The sequence below is a fragment of the Hibiscus syriacus genome, unplaced genomic scaffold (assembly GCF_006381635.1).
Source record: "Hibiscus syriacus cultivar Baekdansim isolate YM2019G1 unplaced genomic scaffold, ASM638163v2 tig00117032_pilon, whole genome shotgun sequence".
In the NCBI taxonomy this organism is placed as follows: domain Eukaryota; kingdom Viridiplantae; phylum Streptophyta; class Magnoliopsida; order Malvales; family Malvaceae; genus Hibiscus; species Hibiscus syriacus.
In genome coordinates this window covers 278,849-305,791 of record NW_024063532.1, presented here as the reverse complement: position 1 = coordinate 305,791, position 26,943 = coordinate 278,849, and the positions used below count along the sequence as shown (strand labels likewise).

Sequence of the window (26,943 nt, the reverse complement as noted above, 5' to 3'; positions counted from 1 at the left end):
TATGGGCCTCTCTAGGTTTGGATTAAACTGGAGTCACAAGATTCTTCTCAACTAACGTTGGGAGCAACTCCTCATATGTCATTGGGATTGGACTGATGCAAATCTTTTTACGAAAAACATTATGAGGTCTAATCCCCAGATTAGTCAGGTAAGATTCCCTTTCATTCCTTGGTTTTGTTTGAGTTTGTTAGGAAGTACCAGATGGTACAACATCAGTGGTTTTTGAACTTGAGATCGTAACACCTTTGTTGTTGTTGTAAGTGTTGACATTGTTGATCTATCTCTCTTTGTTCTTCATGGGAGGCTTCTTACCGGAGTCATCTCCCTCAATTTTTCCTTACTTTATGGCCAAATCGATCATCTCACCAGCCATAACTAAATCTGAGAAACTTCCCGATGTGATTGCCACCGGTGCCCGAAGTAACGTGCTTTCAAGGTTTGTAGAAACAACTTCCTAGTTTCCTTTTCATCAAAGGGTGGATGAACTTGCACATTCAAATCCCTCCATCACTGTGCGTATTGTCGGAAACTTTCGTTATGATTTTTCTCCAGGCTTTGTAGCATAACCCGGTCTGGTCTCATATCGTTAATATGTTTGTACTGCTCCAAGAAAGACTTAGCTAAGTCTTTCCATGTCTTGATATAAGTTTGGCTGAGCTAGTTGTATCACCAGATAGTTGAACTGGACAGGCTCTCCTAGAAGCAGTGGATCAGGAGTTGGTCATTTCCCACATACCCTGCCATTTTCTGATAGAACATAATGATGTAGACTGAGGGGCAACTGTTCACGTCGAACTTCTCGAACTCAAGGACCTTGAACTTTGGTGGAAGCACCAAATCTGAAACTAGGCTCAACTCGATGGCATCTATTTCATAATAATCATGGTCACCTTTGACCATCTTAATCTGGCCTTCTAATATCCTGATCTTCTCTTCCATATTTTTTGCCTTATCCTCATCGTGAAAATCCAGGATATGATAATCTTCTGGATGATTGTCAGTGTTAGTCACAGAAGTTTATACATCTGCAACAGATACGACTTTCCCTTTGGTAGCAGATGAGTCCCTTGCGGTACAGCTAAGATCCCTGGTGAGACAACCATTTCTAGGGTTGATGGTATAGTTACCCCTTCCGGTGAACCTGCCCCAGGCGCACTGGTCTGTTGTAGATCGGACAACTTGGCCATAATTTGATCGACCAAGAACTCTTGGTTTTTCATGATTGTATTAAGAGTACTCAGACTACTCTGGTTTATCTTGTCTTCCAACTCTCTCTGGAGCTTTAACATATTTTCCTCGAGTTGAGCAATTTTTGCTTCCATCTTCTTCTTTTTCAGGTGGGTGTTATGCGGATGGGGTGTGTCCAATGCTTGAGCTGGTGTATCCAGTATGTGTTCCTTTTGATGAGACATTCTCCCGTTAGTTAATGTGAATGTAAAGAAAAATAAAAAATGCAAAATATGTCTAAATGCATGATGCATGAAATGTTAGGCATTGATCCAAAAACATGCTTGTTATTATAAATAATCCTTATTGGGGACAAAAGTGTTTTATCTTTTAAGAGACAAAAATATCCTAACAGATTCTGACATGTTGACTAGTCTTCTGCCTTCGTCTGTCACTGGTCGAATAACCTGTCGAACCGCTCCGGCTTTCTGGTAAACTGTGCAAATGTTGAGTTGCTTTTTGTACTGGTCCAAGAAGTCTTGAATGACTGCATCTATGGCATTTGTCTTTTGTTGAACTTGTTTCCAATGAATACATCATTGGAGCCCTCAATTGATAGGAACTATGTGAAGTTCATTTGTCTGTTTCTTGAATTCGTCAGCAATGGTCTCCAATTTCAGCTATCGTTTTGCCATTGTTGTCTTTGAAGGGACTCCCAAGATCAATAACCTTCATCTTGCCCCCACAACCTCTTCCAATCAATTCTTCAAAGATAGACTTTCATTGTGCTTGATGTAGACCCGGTTCATTCTGAGTCCTTTATAATATAGCAGAGTGATATACTCTTCAATTGTGGGCACCATGTCTTCTGGATTGAATATGACACATAGTCTCCTTGTAGACTGTCCTCTGTAGTTTCATCTCTTGTATTACAACCCCTTTGTCCATTAATGCAAATTATTTATGTTTAACGAACACGTTTTTGGTGGATCAACACCTCTTTTGAATGATGCAAATGATGAAAATTAAAATGAAAGAAAAAAAATGAAAAGAGTTAGTGAGGTAAATGAAAATGGAAAGTCCTACCCCACATGATATCTACCTCACATGCTTTATTATTCCTACCCGGACATGATCTTTATCACACATGCTAATTTCAAACAAATTCTAACCGTATATTTGTCTAATTCGCATGCTTTGCACAAAAAGTAAAGCAGGAAATAATTCAGGCAGCCAAGGGTTTGAAATGAGGTTTCGGGGTGGGCTCTAATTCTCTATAGTCTCCCGGTTTAGGTTCTAAAAAATGGTACCCGAGTTCTCCTTGTCGGTGCCCCCTTAGGCTTACCAAACCCTTAGTCCTAAACCCATCACAGACTTGTGTGGACTAAGTTAAACTCGAGATGAAACATTCCCTTATGCCCACACGGTGATTAAATTCACACGAAGACATAAGGTATATGAATCCCGAAGGCTACTTGCTAGGCCCGCACGGTGAATAAATTCACACGAAGACGTCGCTTTCACCCCCACTTAAATAGGGTTCGGAGCTCAGGTATAGAGCCTTAGATGAAAACAAGTTTGGGAGACTGAAATCATTAGAAAACGATTAGTACAACTATTTACTCGAAAATATAATCAAAAGTAAGCAATAAGGATCAAAATGTTACCTTAAAATTTAAACTTACCCTTTTCGTTAAAAAGACAACGGGAAATTACCTTAGCATGACTCACTTACCTTCCCCAGCAGAGTCGTCAAGCTGTCGAAACCGTCTTTCGGTTGGGCTCCGAATTGGGCTTTGACTTAGGAAAATGATTTGGAGTTGTCACTTACCATTTTAAAGCGAATTTAGGTGGGTCGGACACCATCTTACATGATCTGCGTCTTACCAGAAATGTGTCGGGCTCGGGAGTCGGTTACGGTCAAGGAAGGATTAGCATCCTTGAACCTCCCTTTCGGTACCAATTAATTTGCCGTTGTCTTTATTTGCGAAAAATTGAAATTTGAATTAAAATTTAAAAAACTCGATTCAAATTACTTACCTTTGATTTTGTTGGAGTTCTTCTAAAAAAAAGTCAAAAATGTTATATTAAAAACAATACATAAATATTAAATAAATCAAAGAAAAAATGTAAAACTAATAATAATAATAATAATAAATCAAAAGGAGAAAAATAAAATAAAATAAAAAATAAATCAAAGGAAAATAAAATAAAAATATATCAAATAAATCAATTGAAAAAATGTAAAATAATAATAATAAATCAAAGATAAAATAAAAAAATAAAGGAAAATAAATCAAAGAGAAAAAATGAAATAAATAAAAAAATAATAAATAATAAATGAATCAAAGGTAAGGGACCAAAATAAAATGAAAAATATATATGAAGGAGTAATATGAAATAAACACAAATTGTTGAATCAAAATGTTACAAAAGATTGCACCTTCCACATGTAATTATCCCATATTTCCCAAATTTGGGCTTTTCCAAGGCTATTCCACCCATTTAAGTTTATTTAAAACCTAATTATGCACTGTCTTGCGTCGTTTCTCCACTTTCCCAACTTTAATTTCATGGCAACGCTCTTCCCTGCAATAACCACTGAACAGGCGACCTTTGGACGACCAATACCATGTGTGTTTGAAGCATTCTGTTTACCTTGTTGTGCAACATCCGAATTCGACTGCTATTAACAAGGTACTGGTTGGTTGCTCATTGTTCTCGTATTTTTCAGTGTGATTTGTGTCAGTTGGATGCCAAATGATGTGCAATAATTCACGACAAGTCAAGATTTTGAGAGTACTTGTGTTTAGGTTATTGGCTTCGAACGATGGTAAGGTTTCTTCCCTCTGTTTTCTTTTCTTTTCGGTTGTTTTCGTTCCATCTCGCCCCTCCAATGTCGATTTTACATATTATTTATAGCACAAAGAATTGCTATTTTTAGAGTCCTATTCGGACTAACATTCTAAAGTTTGTTGGCCTCTTGGTTTGTTGCTTGGAGTGGCGTTGGTGTCGAAAGAACCGGCGTCAAATACGACCGTGTGGAATGGACGAGGAGTCATGAGGTAGGAGGGATCTCCTAGGCTGCTGGCTTGGAACGAATGATGGGTCTGTAAAGAGAAAAAAAAAAGAAATGTATTAATTTAAGTAATATATATATATATACTATATGCATATGCAAAAATTAGTGTCCACATATATATATTATAAATATATATGGTGATGTAACATGGTACACACAAATGCTACACCTTTATTTATATTTGAATAAAAGTTATAAATCTAATGCATTAAATTATATCCCAACAACTCTGTTATATATAAATATTAAATTAACTTTTAATTTGATACTATTGCTGTGGTAACACCTAAAAGTATATTTGGATGAAAAGTTATAAAATTTTAATGATTTATAAAATATTAATTTTTGGAAATTATATTCTTTAGATAAATAATTATTTTAAAACAAACTATTAAAATTTTAGAAGTTTAAAAAATATAAAAATTAGTGATATTTAAAATACATAATCTTAATAATATAAAATATAAAAAATATACATTAAATTAAATAATATGGTATTTTAAGGTTTATTTTTTTACTTTACAATGGAACTAAATGAATCGAAAAAAAAGTGAAGAGAGATTTAAAAAGTCAATGTGTAATTTGAACAAGAGTTTTGAGTTGCTAAAATATATTTTCTTAATTTGTTTTTTGTAAATTTTAAAATCCCCTGTTACTTGTTAGCTCAAAAGTAATATCACTTTTAAAATTTTAAAGTTCTTAATAATAATTAATTTCCTACTTGAAATTTCTTATTCAAATATATTTAATAGAACATAAATTCGATGATATTTAAACATACAATATTTTTAATTTTAAAAATTAAATAATTTAAATATTCTATCAGTATAATAATAAAATCAATTAAGCAACGTTTCATTGTCATTGTTTATGGAGTTTTTTCTCCTTCCGATTCTAAGGCTTCGTTTTAATTATTTGGACCAACCTGGTTTGCATATCTAACTTTAATGGGTAAGTCTCTAGCACGGATGTTTTGCATACACAATAAATTGAACTTGAAATCTTTCAAACAGCTTACCATTTAAGCCAACACTTATTGGTTATTATTTACGGAGTTTTTAAACTCCACTTATATGCAATAATCAACCTTTTCTTAAAATTTATAAAAAAAAACTTTTTCTGAAATCATGAAAAATATATTTTATCTGAAATTTCAAAAGGTTCTATCTTATTTTAGAAAATTCTATGCTAGTTAAATATTTAAATATTTATAAAAATATTAAATATTTATATTAATTATAAAAATAATATAATTATCAAATATACTAATAAATTTAAATATTTAGATAATTAAATATATGATGGGAGAAGATAAAATAAATAAATAAAATTGGGCATCTAAGGTGGCGCGAACACGTTGGCGCTGTATTTGTATTTGTAAAGGCGTAACCATTTTTATATTATTTCAGTTTTATTTATGGGTAAGGCAAAAGGAGGGGAGAGCTTTTGTGTATAAATTCTGGTAACCTGTAGATTGGCCTCATTGTCCAAAATCCTTACATACCAACAAACTCTATATTTCCCCCCCAAACTGAGAAAGCTCTTCCACTTCTCCTCTATTTTTACACCCAAACAAATAAAAGGAAATCTGTTGGCTCGTAAGTTCAGGAGTTTTTGAAAATAGTAATCTATATAAATCTCCTCGTAAGTTCAGGAGTTGCTGAGTCTTTACAAATTTTCAAAATTTCAACCTCTGAGATCAACAGGTTCTTCTCTCCTTTCCTTTTTATCTTAACGTCTATTAAAAGCAACATCCTTCGTCTACGATTAGTTCTAACTTTTCATTTGTGTTTTCTCTGCTTTGGATGAAATATTTTATTTTGTTGTTGACTTCTTGTTGTTACTGTTGTTGTTTGATCAAATTTGAGATATGATGCAACAATAATTCAACTAATTAAGAAAGTTAAAATAGTGTAGATAGATTAAGGGAAATGCATTGAACCTGTTCGATCGGTTGTTGGCGCGGCTGCTATGGCGGACATTGCAGGAGTAGGAGAGTAAGAGATGAGAATGCTCCGATGACGAATGAGGAAGAGTACGAGATTGAGGAGTTTAGAGAAGGAACCATAGCGTCGAGAGGAAGCAGATTTAATCTGCTGGCTGCTGACTTGGGATTGGCCGCAGCTCGTGCTCGGAAGAACTTCAGTCGTCAATCGTTATTCGACGGGATCAAAGACGGCGTATCTATTCATCCTGACAACAGGTAAATTATTAGCCACCCGTTCATCTACTATTATTATTAGAATTTGAATACTAATAATAATAGCCATCAATTTCTTTAGAAGTAATTTCCTATAATAAGATATAAAGTATATAAATGGTCAACTATTAAAAATTATGAAATAAAAGAAAGCAAAAACCGGTACAGTTGGAAATCGAGTTTTTGAGGCCACAGGAGTGCATCCGTCATTCCGCCATTGCCTTACGCGTGGCGTACTGCAGTTGGATTTCATTCTCTGTGGGTCACTTTGTTTCGACTTTAAACAAGTTGACATGAGTCGACGGCTCAAATGTTTTGCTAGGTCCTTTTCTCGTTCGTGCTTGGCCGGATTGTTGGGGTTGTTTAACTTAAAACTCCTTTTAATTTTTGTCACAGTCCATCGGAGATAACCACTACGGCTCACGGTTTGACTGTGACGCTAACCCCTGAAAAAATGTAAACCCAAATCGGATCACATGAAGTGAAGAAATTAAGTGCAATTTACACAAGTGGTGCTTTTATGAATTATATATGCCTGATTGAAAGTTGGATCACATGGCCATTACCGACTTAAATGCTCTGATAGATTAAATAAATTATCGGCTCATCACTACATATCTGTTAAGAAATTTGCGTCTCTCGCAATTTAATTTTTTTCATCAATCTAAGGGATTGACATGGAATAAAGAATAGGATTAATAGTTTAAATTGAAAATATAAGAGTCATATGATAATGATAAAATAATCAAATAATCGATCAATTTAATTATTTTTTCAGTTGTTATGCCTGTGATTGGAATAAAAAAGATCAATTATATTTCTCTAAGATTTTAAAAAGGGGTTCAATTAGAGTTTAAATTTCTTTTCCCCTAGGATTAAAAGGCACGGTCATTTATAGGAAAGAATATTATCCTATTCATTATTTAGCGTTCTTTTAACCCTATAAATATAGTTACAATTTTGATATACGTTACTATTATTCCTTTAAAGTCTAATATAATAACATGTTTTAGGATGTGAACCCTCCAATAGAGTTTTAAAAGTAGAATCTTTGAATATAATACAATTTCTCTTATAAAACATGTTTGTGATATTATCACATAGTAAAAACAAAAATAATAATACTGTTAGATCTGTAATATCTACTGTTAGATCAGTAATGAGAAAAATAATATGTTAAATATTTGATTTTCAACATTTATAATTTTTTAAATAAAAACAATTAGTTTTATTAAAAGTGAAAATATCTAAAATTATAATAAAAGTTTACAATTATATCGTCGTAAACTAAATATATAATTTGAATATTTTCTTATAATATTGAATAGTGACAGATTTAGAAATATTTTTAGGGTGAACACACATACATTAACATCGTAAAATTTTTTAAATGGGGCGACACACATAAAATTTTAGGGTAGGTATCATTAATAAAATAGATAACTAACTAAATAAAATTCAGATTTCAGGGTGGACACGTGCCCACCCTAAGAATACATGTGCATCCGCCAATGACATTGAAACTAATCACTTTATATCATACAAGGACCATACATAGAAAATATTAAAAACTCAACTAAAAAACTTGAAGAAAAAAATAGATATGAACAAATCTGATCGCGTCGACAAATAAATCACAAAAGGAGATTAAACTATTGAAAAACCATTGACAATCGTAATTCAGAGTCGAGTATCATGAAAAACTATATACGAACATAAAATGACGTATCCAAATTCAATCCGAGTGTCCATAACAGGGAAGATCAACAAAATTACATATAAGCGTCATCTTGATTAATCGTAGCGTCGTCAAATTCAACTTTGAGAAAAAAAAATAAAAAAAAAAAGATCAAACGTTTGAGAAAGAATACGAAAAATATACTACAAAGATATAACAAAAATTGTGCCATAAAGGTATAAAGTAGGGAGAGCAGCTCGGTAGGGAAAGATATGTAAAACTTATAATTAAATGAAACAATGAATTAAATAAATATTAAAAAGTAGTTTAATTGTTCTATAGGAAGAGAGTTGCTCTAATTCAATCCAATGATTATATCTAGCTTAATTTAAGGAAACACACCGTTTGCTAGCAGGTTTTGTTATTTATTTATTTTGCCCATGGACATTGTTCTGATATAAGCAGCATTAGCACTCAAGCGAGGTGTACAAGCCACGTCATTAAGATGACATTATCCAATAGATAGATGCTTGTGAACCGAAAAGGAAAATTGGAAATTCATAAACGAAAGTGATAAATAAATAGGATTAATAAAATGGAGATAAAATGCCTCTCTCTTTCTCTCTCTCTAGAAATGTTATAAATAGCTATTTTGAAGTTTTGCTTGATTGGTTAATAAAAAATAGATATATATTATCAACTTTTATTCATCCTCTCCTCTCTTTTTTTTTCTTTTACCTACCAAGTACATACAACTTAGCGTCCAATTATTAAATTGTTTCAGCACCAAAAGGGTACTTATCTTTTTTTTTTCCCTCAAGGATAAATTAATTTTTAGTTCTTCAATTTGGTAACTCTTGCTAACTTTATTTTTCAATTTTTTGTTTCACATTGATCTTTGAATTTGGATTTTTAGCTCATTTTATTCTTTTTTTTAGAGTCTGCCACATTATAAAAAGACAGTGTCTCACATGATGTAATCTTATAGCGTCACACCATCAAAAGGATAAAATGAAAAAAAGTTGCCAAGTTCAGGGATTAATATCGATCATAATAAAGTTTGAGGACTATTTTGGAAAACAATCTCAAATTCAGGGACTAAAAATTACTTTATCCTATTTCTTTTACTGTTGTTTTGACTTTTGAATGACCCAGAATCGATGTGTTATATATATTAAATGCAGGTGGTATCGAACATGGACCAAGTTCATACAGATATGGGCGTTGTACTCTTCCTTCTTTACTCCCTTGGAGTTTGGGTTCTTCAGGGGTTTGCCGGAAAATCTGTTTATACTAGATATTGTTGGACAAGTAGCTTTCCTCCTTGACATTATTTTGCATTTCTTCCTTGCCTATAGAGACTCTCAGACCTACAGAATGGTCTGTAAGCCCACTTCTATTGCTATTCGGTTAGTTTTTCTTATGTTTCCCTTTTTCATCAAATGTCTAATTTCAATTCGTGTTTCATTTGAACTATTATTTCGTGATTTCTGAAATGTAATTTCTTAATCATGATCGTATAAATTTACAACTCGCATTTACCAATAGCAACAAGATAAGCAAACTTAATCAGCAAGCACAGGATAATCAGAATTCTGTTGTTCATTTCAAAAAGTTGATTCTACTTTTAGCAAATAATACCCTTGATTTAAGCTGTTTTATTATGATGTAGCTTATATTGTACGGCAACATCCCAATTATTACTTTAGAAAAGTATATTAGAGATAGTACCAATGTCGTCGGCACTTGCCTTTATATATCTTGTCCCTCCCCCCCCCCCCCCCCACACTTGTATTCTTGCAAATCTCTCTATGAGTTGCTACTGAGCATTGCGCTGGTTGTATTCCTTATGTGTCATTGCAGGTACTTGAAATCTAATTTTCTCATTGATTTACTTGGCTGTATGCCTTGGGATATGATCTACAAGGTATTGCTTTCTTCCCCCACCTACGCCTCATTTCCTCAGGTTTATACATATAGTAACAACTCTTTCAATAATGAAGAACTTGTGGGGTAATGTTTTTCTTTGCATATGAATTTGAGCATGTATAAGCTATCAACAAATTTAGGTATATCTGCTGTTTAAAAAATTATATTTACAAAATAAATGTTTTTGTGTTCATGGAGAAATTAAATGTTTATTCTGATTACATTTGCATGGCGACCATAATGGTCAAAGGTCAAATTATGAAAGCTGTTGTACACATGTACTAATTCTGAAATTATATTTGACCTATATAAAAGGTTCTGATCCTTATATTTGACCCTCAAATAATTTCTAATTTTCTATATGCATGGTAATAAACTTTTTAACATATATGCCCTTGAAAGAGTTATGAACAAGATCATGGTATTGTTCCCTAAATAGAATTCCTCTTGGACAGCTTAACATACCATATTACCATGAATTAGATCTTTTTAGAAAATGAAACATGGATATGGCAGAATTTTCTAGGGTTAAATGGTTACTTCGAGCTGTAAATTTGTAGTTGTAGCTTCCATAATAACCATTTGAGAAATTTTTTTCAAGCAGGCTTGTGGAAGAAAAGTAGTGAGGTATCACTTATGGATTGGGTTATATCGGGTCCACAAAGTCACTGATTTCTTCCGAAGGATGGAGAAGGATATACGGATTAATTACCTTTTTACAAGGATTATAAAGCTTATTTTTGTTGAACTCTATTGCACACATACAGCAGCTTGTATCTTTTACTACTTGGCTACTACACTGCCTCCGGAAAAAGAGGGGTACACATGGATTGGAAGCTTAAAGTTGGGAGATTATAGTTATTCAAACTTCAGAGAAATTGATTTGTGGAAGCGGTACACAACTTCCTTGTATTTTGCTATTGTCACAGTGGCGACCGTCGGTAAGTAACCTGTTTGTTTAATTTACTCTATCCTGTAAATTACTGAACTGATTCTACTTGTTTTTCTTTATTTCCTAAGTGATTTTAGGTTTCTACGGATGGGAACTAAACATATAACTTACGGGGAAACAATTTTCTTGTTGAAAGTGTATTTTCTTGAATAAGTTTTTTTTTAATCTACAACTCAACCAATTTTGTACAATTTTTTAAATTATATCAATAACTCAACCAAGGTCTCATCGGCTGAATATGAGGAGCTTGTATGTAATGTATATCATCAAAGAGAAACAATTTTCAGGTTTATCTATATTTATCTAAAATTGTAATGTGCTATACTATTATTGTTGCAGCATGTGTGTGTGTGTTTTTTCCGTTGGTTTTAAATCTATTCTTAATTAATCTTGTCCTCTGTGACAGGTTATGGAGACATACATGCGGTCAATTTGAGGGAAATGATATTCATAATGATATATGTGTCCTTTGACATGATTCTTGGTGCTTATTTGATTGGTAACATGACAGCGTTAATTGTAAAAGGATCCAAGACCGAGAAGTTTAGGGATAAAATGGCAGATGTTATTAAGTATATGAACAGAAATAGACTTGATAGGGGTCTCCGTAATCAGATCAAAGGCCACATGCGCTTACAGTATGAAAGTCAATACATTGAGGCTTCTGTTCTTCAGGATATTCCCATCTCTATCCGAGCTAAGGTAACATATAAATAGTATGCAGTCTGTTGTTCCTTTTATATTTCTGTTAGCACATAAAATATCAATGTAAATGAAGAAAATTCCAAAGTTCCAATCTTGGATAACCAGCTACTAAGAGAGGTAAAATATCCTCTCTTATGCAGCGAAATTCCCACAAAACTTTTTGAAGATTTCTTTTTCATTGTCCATTGGTTTCCTTTCTTGCCTACTTGTTAACTGAGATTAATGAGGAAGCAACCATGACCTAGTGTGGAGATAATGTTTGAAGAAGATCTACACCAAAATTTGTCCTCACTTCCTTTGATGTGTGTTGAGCTCCTGTAGGGTGAAAGGAGCTCTAGGCACAGAAACTGTGGTCATATTATTGAGTCAAGGACACTCATTAATGAGATCAATAATTATAATATTCTTCACATCAATAAAGGAATCATAAACAATATTCTAGCATTTATTTAATATCTCTTATCAATAATTTTGTAAGGATGTAAGGTCACACAAAACCATCTCCTTATTAAGATGTGGTGTTTACGATATATCAGATTTCAGTGGAAGCACCTATCTCAATCTGTTCTTGTTAAACAACATTTTTTTATAATAATAAATTAGGTTATTAACTTGTTTCAATGCAAAATTAACTATATCACTCTTCTACGTTGATAATAGTTTTTGAATTATTAGATTAATCCATGGATCTGCTGTTCCAATCAAAAATTAAACTGTTGCAAAACCTTTGTTCCTCTTGTGAGTGAAATATTGCAACGTGAATAAACTCTAAATTATAATGATATAGATAAAGATAAAAATCATATATATATTTTTCTGGATGTTCTCTTCATTAGTATTTTCGCTAGTGCTCAATACATTTATTTTTATGCTTTTCATTCAATGGTTTCTATTTTGTTTGTGGTTTTGCAGATTTCCCAATCTTTATATATGTCATACATTGAGAAAGTTCCTCTTTTCAAGGAATGCTCTTCTGAGTTTATTAATCAGATGGTAAGTCGGTTTCTGTTCTCAAATAAATGCAAGTTGCTTAAAAATACATTTTTTTCCGTTGCTTCTGATTTGGTATAAATGGTTCATATGTGCTGCGCAAGCCGCAAAACTCATTTGTGCTTGGTTGTATTGAACTTACTCTGCATCATGTTCTGTAAAAGAGAGTTGACATGATTCAACATCTCTACGCTAATATTACATGGAATGCTGGGCCTTGAAGAAAGCATTTGCATATGGCCTAAGCGTCTATGCATGCAATTATATCTTCGAATAACTGCTTTTAGATATAGTAAGTCAGGACTGCTGTTCCAAATGCTTATTTGAAGCAGTATGATATCCTTTTTTCAAAGAAATTTGGTCTCTTGCACTCAATAATCTTTTTATATCACCAAAAAGAAGTCATAAAATGTTTGCCCTGTCTAATGCTGCAGCCACATTCCACCTTCACAATTACATAAAGAGGAGGAAAAGAAAGAAAGAAAAAACTTTTAGATATAAAGTTAACCCTTGATTCTTTTGATCTTGCAGGTTATTAGACTTCATGAAGAATTTTTTCTCCCAGGAGAAGTAATAATGGAACAGGGAAATGTTGTAGATCAACTTTATTTTGTCTGTGATGGTGTGCTGGTATGATTCGTTATGTTTTTATTGTGCTGGTAAATAAAATACATTTATATCTTATTTCCCTACCTCTACCTATCCCTAGATATCTCTTAAGCCTTTTATATATATGAATATATATTCATGCAAGCATGTAACATATTTATGTATTTTTTTAACTGAAGAAGCTGGTCTTTCCACTTGGTGTTTAGCTTCTGGGATTGGTGGTTCATCATGCCCTTCTGATTGTAATTGTCATTGTTCAATACTTTGTTATACATTTTCTGCTCAGCCCCCTGTATAGTTTCATTGAATTGTGATCTCAATGTTCTAACAAATTGATTAAATGATGCTTAACCCACAGTATCTTTGTACAGGAGGGGGTTGCTATAGGGGAAGATGGATCAGAAGAGACTGTTTCGCTTCTGGAATCCAATAGCTCATTTGGAGAAATTTCTATACTCTGCAACACCCTTCAGCCTGATACTGTTCGGGTTTGTGAATTATGTAGGCTCCTGCGGTTGGATAAACAATCATTTTCAAATATTCTCGAGATATATTTCTATGATGGGAGGAAAATTTTGAACAATCTTTTAGAGGTAATCCAGTTGCCTCGTATCTCAATTGCTTATACCCCGTGTCTGCTCTAATGGCTTTATCATAGAAAAGTGTACACAGGCTGAGTATTACCATTTGATCAGAAAGTTAACTAAATGTAAATTTGACAACCTAAAATTGCAGGGAAAAGAATCCAATCTTCGAGTTAAGCAACTGGAATCAGACATATCATTTCACATTGGAAGACAAGAAGCTGAACTAGCTTTGAGAGTGAATTGTGCTGCATATAATGGAGATTTGTATCAACTCAAAAGTTTGATACGAGCCGGAGCTAATCCTAACAAAACGGATTACGATGGAAGATCTCCCTTGGTAAGTATAATTATTTTAACTGAAGGCTTTAGGTTGGTTTTCAAATACGTTCTATTTTAATTCAACTTTGATGAGATCTTCATATCATGCATAGATGCTTCTATATATTGCTAGCACTTGTGTTACTGTTAGTTTGTGCTAAAATTGTTTTAGTTCCATATAATTATAATTACTTCATTTTTTTTGGCATAAAGCTATGAGGTTAGATAGTTTGCAATAATTGTCCTTACTATGGTAATATACCTATAGGCATTTTTAGCACTTGAAGCTTTGTTTTCTTTTATATCTTTCTTTAATATTAAAGGAAATCATGTATTTGCACAAGTAGTGAAGATCAAAACAGATGGAAAATATGGTAAAATCGTAAAAGCATCAGAAAAGCACGTTTCATTGCAATTTTAACACTCAAAAATCAAAATTTACTTCTAAAATTTCTGTAGACTATGTTTTACTTCTTTTGGAAATAGCTAAAATGAGTTACCTAGGTCATAACTATTCACGTCCATTGAATTTTCTCCATATTCTATGCTTCTTATCATCCTTAAGAAGGTTTGTTATTCTGACATGACATAAAATCCCCAGAACTCTCGGTTACATTTGGTTTCAAATCAATTCCTTAAATTTTTCCGCTCTTTAGCTACACATTACAAATGACGATTGGGAGAAATAAAGCTCTTATCTGAAACCAAATGTCTGTTTTGAACAGCATCTTGCTGCATTGAAAGGATATGAAGATATTGCAAGTTTCCTTATTCGGCATTCAGTAGACATCAATATTAAAGGTAATTATCTTTTATAAATATTTTAAAATGTTACTTTGGTTAATTAAATCTGTAGTCTTTATCATTTGGCCTATTGTTGCGATAATAATTTTTTCTATAGATAAGTTTGGGAATACACCCTTGCTAGAAGCAATAAAAAATGGAAACGAAATCGTTGCTGCTTTGCTAGTTAAAGAAGGAGCTTCCTTAAACATAGACGATGCTGGTAGTTTTCTGTGCACAGCAGTTTCAAAAGGGGACTCAGACTTTTTGAAAAGGCTTTTGTCTAACGGAGTTGATCCTAACTCCAGAGATTACGACCACCGAACCCCACTTCATGTAGCTGCTTCTGAGGGCTTATATTTGATGGCCAAGCTTTTGATAGAGGCCAGTGCTAGTGTTTTTACCACAGACAGGTACATTTAGGACATTGATTTCACTTGGTTTTTATGAACGTGACCATGTTTAGCTTATTCATCTGAGGTTATTTGTTTCTAGCTATACTGTCTGGTTTGTAACTGGATTTGGATCAGCATTTAAAATATCACAATATAATTGCTTTTATAGGTTTACCGAAATGTTGTACTCTTATTTTCCTTTTACGTGTTTGGAGGGTACTGACATAAGTCAGAGAAATTTGCATTACTTCAATATCATGAGTATTTTTCAACAATAATGTCTTTCTATGCAGATGGGGAAACACTCCACTTGATGAAGGCCGGATGTGTGGCAACAAGAATTTGATCAAGCTACTGGAAGATGCAAAATCTACTCAATTATCAGAATTGCTTTATTGTTCGAAAGAAATCACAGGTATTGCTGGACCTGTGAGACCGCCTTCTAATTTGCATTTCACATGACCCATGCCATTTACTGATCATACCTTTGTTTGATTTATTTCAGTTCAATAGTCAGAACTTGTCTCTAATAGTGGTTGCTAACTATTAGAAGATCTAGGTTGCACGATTAAACCCGGTTTGGTTTCTATTAGAACATCTAGGTTGCAGTCTAATGGCTGCTCAAGTAATCTCTGTTTGTGCACTAATGATAGAATTTGTGGGTAATACCAGATAAAATACACCCGAAGAAGTGCACGGTTTTTCCTTTCCATCCTTGGGATGCTAAAGAACAGAGGAGACCTGGAATTGTGTTATGGATCCCTCACACGATGGAAGCGCTTATTACAATCGCTGCCGAGCAGCTAGACGTTGCAGGTGCTTCTTGTATATTGTCTGAAGATGGAGGCAAAATTCTTGATGCAGATTTAATTAATGATGGACAAAAGCTGTATTTGATCAGTGAAACACGGTAGTTGGTAACATAGGTACGTTCATTGTGATGGAGTTTGTAACAATGTCGCTGCTGCTTTGTTCTTGTACCAAGTCCGCATTCAGCTCCAGTCGTAAATATGATTTTGCCTTTAATAAAGTTGCACCTCTTGTGATTCGCCCTCACATCCAACCTATATGAGATTTAAGTTTTAATACTTCTAGTACCTTCCTTTCCTAGACTGCTCTTATTTATTTATATTTATTGGATTAAAGAAATCAGTAGGTGGGATTATAATTACCACTTACAGATACGGGGAGTGAAAATGGAGAGATTATGGGTAAAAAGGAATGAATTTTAATTACAATATTAGTCATTAATTTTTTTCTACGATCACGGGATGTAATTTTAAGCAACACAAAACAGAAAGATGATTGAAAAGCAACGCCAGTTCAGTTCCTTTAGAAAGTTGGATTTTTTCAAGCCTTCTCCGACGCTGTAGAAAGGCTTAGAAAAATGGTGTAAACATTAAAGAAAAAGCCAATATACAGCCATTACCAAGGATAGGCTGAGTTAAGACATTGAGAACCAAATGTAATTCTATCAATTTATATGTGAAGGTCTAGCAGCCTCGACCAGACATATCACCATAAATAGGTCCATAAAATCCCACAACTAATTTATCGCAAAAATTACTAATTTCCTAGCAAAATTTGTACAAGGGTAACATTCTAAGCATGAACTTAGTCAGAAACAGGAGAATGAACCTCAGCTTTTCATAAACATTTTTCTGAACTCATCATTTGATTTTGGCTTCTCATCTTCCTCTGTCCTAGTTCCTGGTTTGTTAGCAGTCCATCCAAGTGCTTTAACATTTCTTGGCACTGCAAATGTGTTCTTCCCCTTGAGTTGGATGTTATCGTCACGCTTACGACCAGTGGATTGTGGTACACGAGGTGCTCGAGATCCCAGTGAGTTTTCACCAGATTCTTTAGATACAGAACTCCCGTGCCTTCCACCTTGGCTGCTAGCATCATCTATAATTTCAGTTTAGACACATTTGAATCTAACCAAGCAAGCTATAATGTAACAGGGATACAGCAAACCAGAAAAACTAAAAAACAAACTTTATAATTGTAAAACTAGAATGAAAACAAACAGACGCAGAGGGTTTACACTTTAGTTTTCCTAAGTTTTTTTTACATATATTTAGAGAACCATACCCCACTCATGTCTGAACATGTCTCTGACACACACATATATACCAGTGTGCTAATGGTTTCACCAATCCTAATCCTAAAAACTCGTTAGTGCAAGGCTCTGTCAAGGAGAAAAAAATCCTTCATCTTTCAAATATGGAGGGAGTTTTTACAATTATTCAAGGACTTGTTTCTTTTTTTTTCTATTGAATACTAAGCACATCCCAGTCTCCTATATTGTCAACAAAAAAAAGGGAAACAAGAGAAAAGGAAGGTATAAGAGAATACCTCCCCTTGTAAATAATAACCTTCAAAAGAAAAGGGTTGCAATCTGAATCAGCTCAACATGACTAAGATGTGTAATTACATGTTTCACTTTCAACCCTGCTTCCTCTTCCTCTCAGCATATCTTTCCTACTAGACATTTTATTTTCAATGTTTAACTAGCATACAAGTTTTCAGGACGCTCAATTTCAAATGTAAACGTTTGTGCATACAACACAGTGCATATTGAAAAGGTTCGTAATACATTTTAAAAAATTAGGCATCTGTATCAATAACTTGAGAGGTATATGGATCAGTGCATGATTGTAACTGTAAAAGAAAGATATGGAAAAGAACGTGGTCCAAAGACAGCAGGGAAAGAGTAAAATCCATAACCCTTAGTTTACCACCAGGTGCAGTACGAGAAAAAGATTCTCTCTTGCGTTGCTTTGGATTTGACCATGCAATACTCAACTTCTTTCCAAGCAACATTTGCTTATTTTCGCTACAGCTGCAGCAAGGTGTTCTTCATCCTCAAAATCCACATATGCCAGTTCCTTCAAAATTCAATAAAGGCCTAAAACATCATTACTGATCGTATGACTTATAGATAGCTTCAAATTCATGCCTTACTTGAATTTGACCCAAATTAGGAAATAGGAACCAGACCTAGGTGCTTTTAGTTAAAAAATTTCGATTAACTTGAGCTCTAAACGCTAAGCACTAAATTTTTAGTTCAGCAATTTTTTTTTTTGATAGAATTAGTTCAGCAATTTTACATACAAATGTGTATCTACCTGTGCATATTTTTCTTCTTTCAACATTTATCTAAACATATTTCACGTCACCACAAACCAAGTGTGCCATGGACTAATCAACCAAAGGAGACAGTAAAAATTGCTCATATAACTGTCCAATACAATATAAAATTCCAGCCTGAATGCCAGAATGACTTCTATAAGCACTTATGCGGCCAGTTTCTCATTTCTATTGTAGCATGTTCAGTACAAAAACAAAAATAACAAAGCACCTGCATGTGTGCGCAAGTACACACAGTCAAGGGTAGAGAGAGAGAGAGAGAGAGAGAGAGAGAGAGAAACCCTTGATTTGCCAGTGAACTTGTCAAGCAGAATTCGAATTGCAGTGACCCCACCAACATCACTAAAGAATTGATGTAGCTCTTCATCTTTCGCCTGGTATCCAAAAATATAAACTTGTCATCATCCGATGGTAAACAATACGAGGAAAAGGCAAATCTATACATTAATCTGAAAGAAGAAAAAGCAGATGAAGAGCAGCATAAAGGGTTCCACTTACCCGTCTTACCGTAATGCTCATATTTGATACAAATGCAGTGCACTGATCTGTATATAACCTGGATTTAGGATTAGTGTCTTTAATATGCTTCTCATTTACTTGTTCCTCAACCTTGCCCTTTTCCTCTTCCCCGTCCTTTACTTCAGCTAAGTTCAGCCTTTGAGTGTTCTCTTTCTTGTGCAATTTCTTATTTTGCGAAGTATATTTTTTCCGCTTTGCTGGAGACTGATCATCAATTGCACTTGAACCTGATTTCCTCTTATCAAGAGCACGAGCCGTGTTCTTAAGGGTCTGCTCTCTTTGATCTGTTGCTCCAGTGAAACATTTAGATTCCTGCTGTAACCTAAACAACTGTAGCTCCTCAAGACGAGGAGTAACCTGAGAAATGGATTAGAAAACAAGAGTAATTCTAACTTTGATAAACGCAGGCAGGGCTATTCATCAACCAGATTACACCTTTTCTTTTCAATAAAATATTGTGAAGACATACAGTCGGAACTACCAGAGGATGTTAAAATGTACTAAAATGCCTTTTTTAGACTCAAGAAAGTTAGTTTCATAAAGGCAGCAGAAAGGGTACTTGCATAGATTTGGATTAACTAATCATGAAGCTTCATGAGCATAACTCACTCACAGACAAAACTGGGACCAACAAATATCAAGTAAACACTACTAGCTAATGACATCAAATTAAAAGCAGGAAATAGAAGTACTGAAAACATATAGTCAAGTCTAATAACTTTTCAATAAGTAAAGCCAATGAAAAATATTTTAAAGGCATAGTGTACCTTTGATAAACATCCCCCTGAAACACAATAATGTAAATAAAATACAGTTGTTCAAGACTAAATAGTAGAAAATTTCATTGATAATAGAACCATGTTTTGCAACATTTAATTACTAATGATAGCATAACAAAATTAATCAGATCTATCATTCTTTTCACACCTAATGGTAAATCTCCCACCTAGTCAAAGAATAGTGAATGCAATAAAAAAAATAGTATACATGGATAATCAGGATAACAGCTTTAGAAAGTAGACAAGACTAGAAATGGTAGTCGGCATGATGATCACTAAAGCAGTATTAGGGCAATTGATGGAGACAGCAGGTGACTCAGGATTTCCACTTTTACTCAACAATAAGCATCCTGTTAGTTTTTTAGAAGATGAACTAACACAATATTTGCTTCTTTGTTGAGTAAACTACATATTCTTTTCAAAACAGGCGTGATGTAAAATAACAAAGGTTGCTAGCCAAAATACAAAATACCTGACATCTTCCAGAGTCTATTTTCCTACTGTGTCCTATGTATTTATTGACTTGATTTCAACCCATATACAAGGAAGCGGAGTTCCACAATCATAAAAGGAATGGTGTTAACTAACTGAAGCAAAAGAACATGAACAGAAGAACTGGGAAAAATAGTAAATTAGTACCTTTTTCTCAGCACGGTTGAGATCTTCAAGTGTTCCAAATTCCCTCTCAAAGCGCAACCAAGACTGGCAGATGTCCTGAATGATTCTGTTTTTTAGGAAGGAATATATCATCTAATTTACAGGATATTTATAGAGCAACTGAAGAAAATTCAGGATTACAGCCTAAAAGAACCAACACAAATTACAATCCCATAAGATACATTCATCCTAGAAACTAATAAGTAAAAAAATTATAAGTTAATGTAGACGCTCTAGTAAGACTAACTGTAAAATGATGTGAATAGGACCAATATAGGTTGTTGGCTGGCTCTATCAATTGAGAGATAAAATCAATTAAACTTCAAAAAGATTGTAGTGATGAGAGGAACCATATGATAGAAGAATATTAGAAGTATGGTCTTAAGCTGAACTGTAGCTCTATCTCATAAAGTTTGTACCCATACACATGCATAAACAAGTGATACGGGCCGAATATATGTTATGAAAGGCCATTAATTTGGTAGATGAACAAAATCAAAACATGACAGCCTCTACCGTACTCTCTTTCTTACGATATGCACCAAAACCTCCTAAACCCCTTGACAAAAACCCTGACACAACCGACTTCACTTGCTTGTCTTATCCATTAAACCCTCCTAAACTCATATCTAACAACTTGTCATTTTCTTTGTAACCACTCCAAAAAAAAAAAAAACTGCAACTCCATATCAGAAAAGTTTAATGGGTTATTTTGAAAATATTGAGCACTGGTGAATGTTGAAGAGAATTATTCAATGGTCCTGCTAAATGAAAATAAGTTTGTGCAGGTCTATTACCCCCATCGGTTTTGAGTTTTAGTAATGGAAGAGGCCTTTCGCCAAGTTCACCTTGACTTCGAGCTTGAGGACAATCTCTTTCTCCAGGAGGGGAGTATGTTATAGACCAAATCCATGTTAGGGAATGCCGTTAATTTGGGTTAGTTAATTAAATCTTAGACGGAGATCTATTTCTTTCCTCAAGTTTCCTGATTATGCTTTTAATTTAGCCAGTTTATTTCCCTTGTAAATTAGGTTTTATATTTATGTAATAAGATTAGTCCTTTAAAAGGACACCAGAAATAAAAAATGCTAAGTAGCATTTTATCAATAACCCTAAAGAGATTGGGTCTCTCTAATGAATCCTAAGGTTTCAATCTCCTTTTGATGAGCTGAAAGGTTTCAGTCTCCTTTTGATGAGCTGAAAGGTTTCAGTCTCCTTTTGATGAGCTGAAAGGTTTCAGTCTCCCTTTGATGAGCTGAATTATCAATCACAAACACACGGTTGTAACAAGAAGTCTAGCATAATAATTTTTCTGTATCATACTAACAGCTAGAGATAGAACATGTCAATCTTCAAACAGAGACATTTTTCACTTCCATATGATAGAAAAGAAAAACAATCTTTCTTCCAATTCATCTACAGCACAAAACTTCCATTAACTTTTCCCTTCAATTCTGGCACTTTAGACATTTAATCCCAATGAGCCTTAATTTTCTAGCTCCAGGCCAAAGCAAGAGTAGGAACAATTCCCCAACCATTTTATTGCGAGCACCTTAACACCTTCCCCAAAAGCAAATAAGTTAAACTAATCAATAAGTATGAAAAACGATATATGATCTAAATTTTAATGCTACTCCATGCTTAATATTCTCTCACTTCAGAATTGCAGTCAACAGTAGCAATAGAAAAAAGATGGAAAAAAGCAAGAAAACATATATATTTGCTGCACAAATGGAAAACAGTCATTTCCCCCCTAACAAACCCATAAAACTGAAGAAAACAGACATTTGAAGATAACCATGTCCTACAAATACAAATTATATTTACATAATCATGGAAAACATACCTCTGAACCTGTTCCACTAAATCTTTTGCTGTAGCATCTCTTATATATGGCCCTCGCTTCATTTATATGATCTAATTCAATTTCCATTGATATATAACTTTTCCATGCTTCCAACATTGAACCACTGCAGAGATAGATGCATTCATAAAACCGTGACACATCAGGTTGTTAAAATAACTATAGAATAATGCATGCAAACTATGAATAGTCAAACCAGCTTTTAATCAAGCTCTCCCAAACACCACGAGTTGCATTTAAATCCTTTCCCAATTTCAGCTCTAAATGGGCCCAATAAGCATGCAAACGCAATAAACCATCGGTGTTCTTCATGTGTGGTGATAAATAATCTGCTGCTTGCTGAAAGGAAGGCCACATAGAGTAAAACTCAAGCATATAAAAGGAAGGTATTACAAGCTCATACATCATGAAGAATAAGAATTCCAAAGTGCTTTTACATACAATTACAATGACTCTTAACAAGGCAGTGTACTTATGTTAAGTTTGGTTACATTAACACTCCTATTCAAAATAAACAATATGTATTCCTTTTCTTTGTTCAAACCAAGTCATGTGAAAAATTACCAAGTGAAGTTAGTTTATTACTAACTCATGTACTAAAACATGAGGAATAAATAACTCCTACCAAACATAGCATTACTGTGTTGGATAACCGTCAATCACACTGCCTTAACCATGAAATTCATTTTAAATATGGAAATGAAAAAGTAAACATTCAGACCCGAAAAGATTCCCTAATCATTGAATAGCTCAACACATCATCTCCACTAGCTGATGAAATCCTACGCCTCAAGCCATCTACTCGGGTGAGAAACAAATCAAGGTACTACAACAAACAAAAGAGGTTAGAAGTATTCAACACATGAACAATATCAAATGAATTCACAACATAGATAAATAAATAAATCCATACTTCCTCAAGGGTCGAAAATGTGCATTTGAGGGACTTCTCAAACACCTGAAATAATTTTTTTTAAAAAATCAATTAAAATGCTGTAAATAGAACCATGAAACAATTAAAGCATTTTACACATTTCTCATTACATACAAGTGAAGGAAATTTCCTTTTAAAAAATCCTGAAATTATAATAGACAACTGATAGTTCTAAAGCCAAACTGCCGAAATCAAACAGCTCTAATGCCACCATGAAAGAGTGATGACATTCAGTATATTTGGATGCAGAAATAAGATTATATAACACGATGATAGCACAGTGACAAAAGCATGCTCACAGGGTAGCACACAGGATTTTGCAATTGAACTTTTGTTTTGATAGGCCTGCATAAATGCTCTCCACATTTTCATATTCTTCTTTTGAGCTCTTAATAAAATCTTAGTGCAATGCTTGACCGGCACAAGAAAAAACGCACTCTCATTTTTCCCTGTTCAATTGATTTTTAAGAATTTCCTAAAGCTCCAAGCCAAGATTCAGGTATTATATGCAGGAGCTATAAGTTCTTAAATGATGACTAAAGATCAAACTTTGAACAACTATTTGATGCTTTATTATGTAGTCCAGAGAGAGAGAGGAAGAAATAATCTCTGAAAAACACAACATACATCAGATATCTATTTCTCAAGAAGCAAGGCCACGCTCCAAACACAGCAAATATCGAACCCAAAGTTCTCCAACCCAGGGACAGCTTCTCGTAGCTCTGTAGTAAACATCCTTCACAACATTTCCTGCCTAAAGGGACAAAAAGAAAAGAAAAATAATGTCTAGTATGGCAAACTCAATTATAACTTGTAACAAGTAAAAGCAATAACTTTGATGTTTAATTGAATAATAGCAAGTAAAACCAGGAAACTTCAAGGTTTTATCAAGATAGCGTGTATAATGAAGCCAAATATCACTTGATACAGGAAAGTTAGTTATGGCACGCTCGTACAGAATCTGAACTTGGGCTGGATCACCAAAGGATTTTTCAAATCTAAGTAGCTCTGCAACAAATGAATTATAATTCAATTCAAATGGGCAGAATGACATTAATGCCAACCCTACAATAGGGTAAATAGGAAAAACAAATATTTTAGTCTCATAAGAAAGGAGAGACTGTCTGAAGCATACATGAAGAACCAAATTTGACATCAGAGTTAGAACCGAATAATGAATTTCCACACAAAGTATATTTTAGAGTATGATATATATACCAGGTGATGTTGAAATCTTTCAGACTCAGATACATCCTGTCTAGTAATCTGTTCTTCAAGATGTGCACGGGCATTGTACATCTCTTCTGCCTTCTGGTAAGCTGAAGCAACATGGGAAGAAATCTCTAAATCATTGTCGGATTCAGCATCAAGGGAATTTCCTTGCTGAACCTCCCATGCCTTGTAGGCTAGAAGAGTGGACTTCAAGTTAGCAAGGGGAATAGACAAGTAGCGATGGAAATACTCCGTATGCGCTGGACCTGTTTCTCTTTAGCCTGTAAAAAAATAAATGGATAATCAGCAGTCCAACACGTAAACATGTTCTTTATGAGAAAGTATTTAAGTGTAAAGATAATGGTATCATGCTCAGACCTGGGTGTCGGATTGGTCAATAGTTAGTAAAATAGCTTGCTCAAATTGGGTATATGCATCTCATATTAGAGAGCCTTGAGAAACATGCAGAGCAGCAGCTGTAACAGCTCGCTCAAACAGATTTCTTGCCTTTGAAATCCCATCGGCTGAACAATCACGCACTTTTGGATCATGTTCTTGCACATAATTGAGGTACTCACACCAAAGGGGGATAGACAGATACTCAGAGATACCTCATTCGTAAAGCTTCTGGACTGACTCGAAATTCAAATCACTCGAAAGAGAAGTTTCGTCTTTGGCCCAATCTATCCACATTTCAGGACTCAGTGGAAACAATGTATTCATGTTTTCCCTTGCTTCCCGTAGCTTCTCTATTTCACCACTTCTCCTCAAAAGCTTTATGTACTGTGAAACCGAATCAAACAAATACAAGAAATACTAGCATTGTTAGTAGTAGGAAAATATGTTTACGTTTACTTTAACAAGGTAGAACAATAGATACTAGTGTTTACCTGGACATGGGCATCGTAGTTGGAATGATTGGTGGAAAGCTCGTATTCTAGGGTTAATAGCTGCTCTTTCTGATCTGCTTCATCTTCTGAATCGCTTGAGTCCGAATCGCTGCTGGATTTCTGACTGGTTTCAGGGTTTTCAACAGTATCGCTCTCATCCATTCCAGTCTCTTCCGGCAAGGGAACCGGTGATTTCTCGAACTCCTCCATTTCCCTTTCTTTTCTTTCTGTGTTCTCTCTTCTTCACCTTTAGTTTAAGAAGGCGAGGGCTTCGGCGCTTCACTTTTATCAAGACCAACTGGTAGAGCTATGATAATATTAATTTGGGGAAATTCACGTTTAAAATTTTTATTTCGATTTAATTATACTCAATTTCATAAAATAACAACACCAATAATAATGTTTCGGAAAAAAATAACGGAAATGATCATTACAGCACCGGAAAGGAATGTTACGATTTACGATATAATCATTTTTTAGAAAACATTACTGTGCGGTTTTCAACCTACAGATAAACTAATACATTAAAAATAGAGAAATTAATTTCAGTGATCAAAAATCTCAGATAATATATGATTTTGATTTTTTTTTTTATTTACGAAAATGACCAACAAAATCACAATGTGATCTCTAATTCGCATTGCGATCTCCATTATCGCAAATTCGCGTTGTATTTCGCGTTACGATAGTTGAAAATCGCGTTGCGATTTTTCATTTCGCGTTGCGATAGTCCAAGTTTTCATTGCGATAGTTTCCAAATTCGTTGCGATAGTCTACAGTTGTCGTTGCGATTTTCCAAATTCGTTGCGATAGTAAAAAAAGGGTGGTCGGGAACTAAGATTCTATAGTTGGTAATGCTCAATCTCACATAGTATTGGAAACACTATTAGGAATGGTATTTAAGACTTGAATTTCTCACTTCCTTGTTGAGTGAAAGAGAACAAGGGGGATTCTCGCGCGCCGCCACCGCCGCCATCTCGCGCGCCGCCGCCGTCTCGTGGTCGTGGTAATACGTGTCTTCGACACGTTCGCGCGGATACTATCTTTTTAGAGAAAATTATTAAGAAACATTTTTTTTTTTAACTATCACAACGAATTTTCGCAACGAATTTGGAAAATCGCAACGACAACTGTAGACTATCGCAACGCGAAATGAAAAATCGCAACGCGATTTTCAACTATCGCAACGCGAAATGCAACGCGAATTTACGATAGTAGATATCGCAATACGAATTAGAGATCACATTGCGATTTTGTTGGTCATTTTTGTAAATCTAAAAAAAATTGGTCAAAATCGTATATTATTTGGGATTTTTGATCACTGCGGTTATTTTCTCTTAAAAATAAACGAATGTAGCAGTTTGTCTAGCAAGTATAATAGTTGTGTATGCAGTAAATGAAAAGAGTAAAAAATATATTGTTTAGTCTAGTGATAAGTAAGAGTTTATTTAATTAAACAATTATAAAATTAACAATATAGTGTGTGAATGTGGATTTAAAAAAATATTAAGTAAAAATTGTACTATATAATTTTTATTAG

General features: G+C 34.2%; 2 protein-coding genes, 1 long non-coding RNA gene and 1 pseudogene across 3 annotated transcripts; 3 read left to right on the top strand and 1 right to left on the bottom strand.

Annotated features, from left to right (window-relative positions):
- The first annotated feature begins 9,251 nt into the window (after positions 1 to 9,251).
- On the top strand, positions 9,252 to 10,238 carry LOC120196262 (potassium channel SKOR-like). The gene is made up of 2 exons (XM_039198104.1): positions 9,252 to 9,536; positions 9,991 to 10,238. Exons 1-2 carry the CDS (start codon positions 9,274 to 9,276, stop codon positions 10,142 to 10,144), a joined length of 417 nt encoding a protein of 138 aa, XP_039054035.1. The 5' UTR covers positions 9,252 to 9,273; the 3' UTR covers positions 10,145 to 10,238.
- Positions 10,239 to 10,559: 321 nt separating this feature from the next.
- On the top strand, positions 10,560 to 16,394 carry LOC120196358 (potassium channel SKOR-like). Its single transcript, XM_039198183.1, has 11 exons — positions 10,560 to 10,604; positions 10,661 to 10,997; positions 11,415 to 11,710; positions 12,626 to 12,706; positions 13,235 to 13,333; positions 13,684 to 13,905; positions 14,048 to 14,236; positions 14,943 to 15,018; positions 15,119 to 15,413; positions 15,689 to 15,810; positions 16,068 to 16,394. Exons 1-11 carry the CDS (start codon positions 10,560 to 10,562, stop codon positions 16,307 to 16,309), a joined length of 2,004 nt encoding a protein of 667 aa, XP_039054114.1. The 3' UTR covers positions 16,310 to 16,394.
- A 499-nt stretch (positions 16,395 to 16,893) lies between these two features.
- LOC120196273 lies at positions 16,894 to 25,662 on the bottom strand (annotated as a pseudogene).
- LOC120196274 lies at positions 20,140 to 20,465 on the top strand. The gene is made up of 2 exons (XR_005523151.1): positions 20,140 to 20,280; positions 20,335 to 20,465. It is a non-coding gene; the product is annotated as an uncharacterized LOC120196274 (long non-coding RNA).
- Positions 25,663 to 26,943: the final 1,281 nt, after the last annotated feature.

What these genes read in the sequence shown, in the direction of transcription:
- LOC120196262 (XM_039198104.1), top strand. Translation starts at nt 9,274, where the DNA reads ATGACCCAGAATCGATGTGTTATATATATTAAATGCAGGTGGTATCGA. An exon ending in CCCACTTCTATTGCTATTCG is followed by an intron (nt 9,537 to 9,990) that starts GTTAGTTTTTCT and finishes GTGTCATTGCAG; the next exon opens with GTACTTGAAATCTAATTTTC.
- LOC120196358 (XM_039198183.1), top strand. Translation starts at nt 10,560, where the DNA reads ATGGATATGGCAGAATTTTCTAGGGTTAAATGGTTACTTCGAGCT. An exon ending in ACGATGGAAGATCTCCCTTG is followed by an intron (nt 14,237 to 14,942) that starts GTAAGTATAATT and finishes TGTTTTGAACAG; the next exon opens with CATCTTGCTGCATTGAAAGG. An exon ending in AGTGTTTTTACCACAGACAG is followed by an intron (nt 15,414 to 15,688) that starts GTACATTTAGGA and finishes CTTTCTATGCAG; the next exon opens with ATGGGGAAACACTCCACTTG.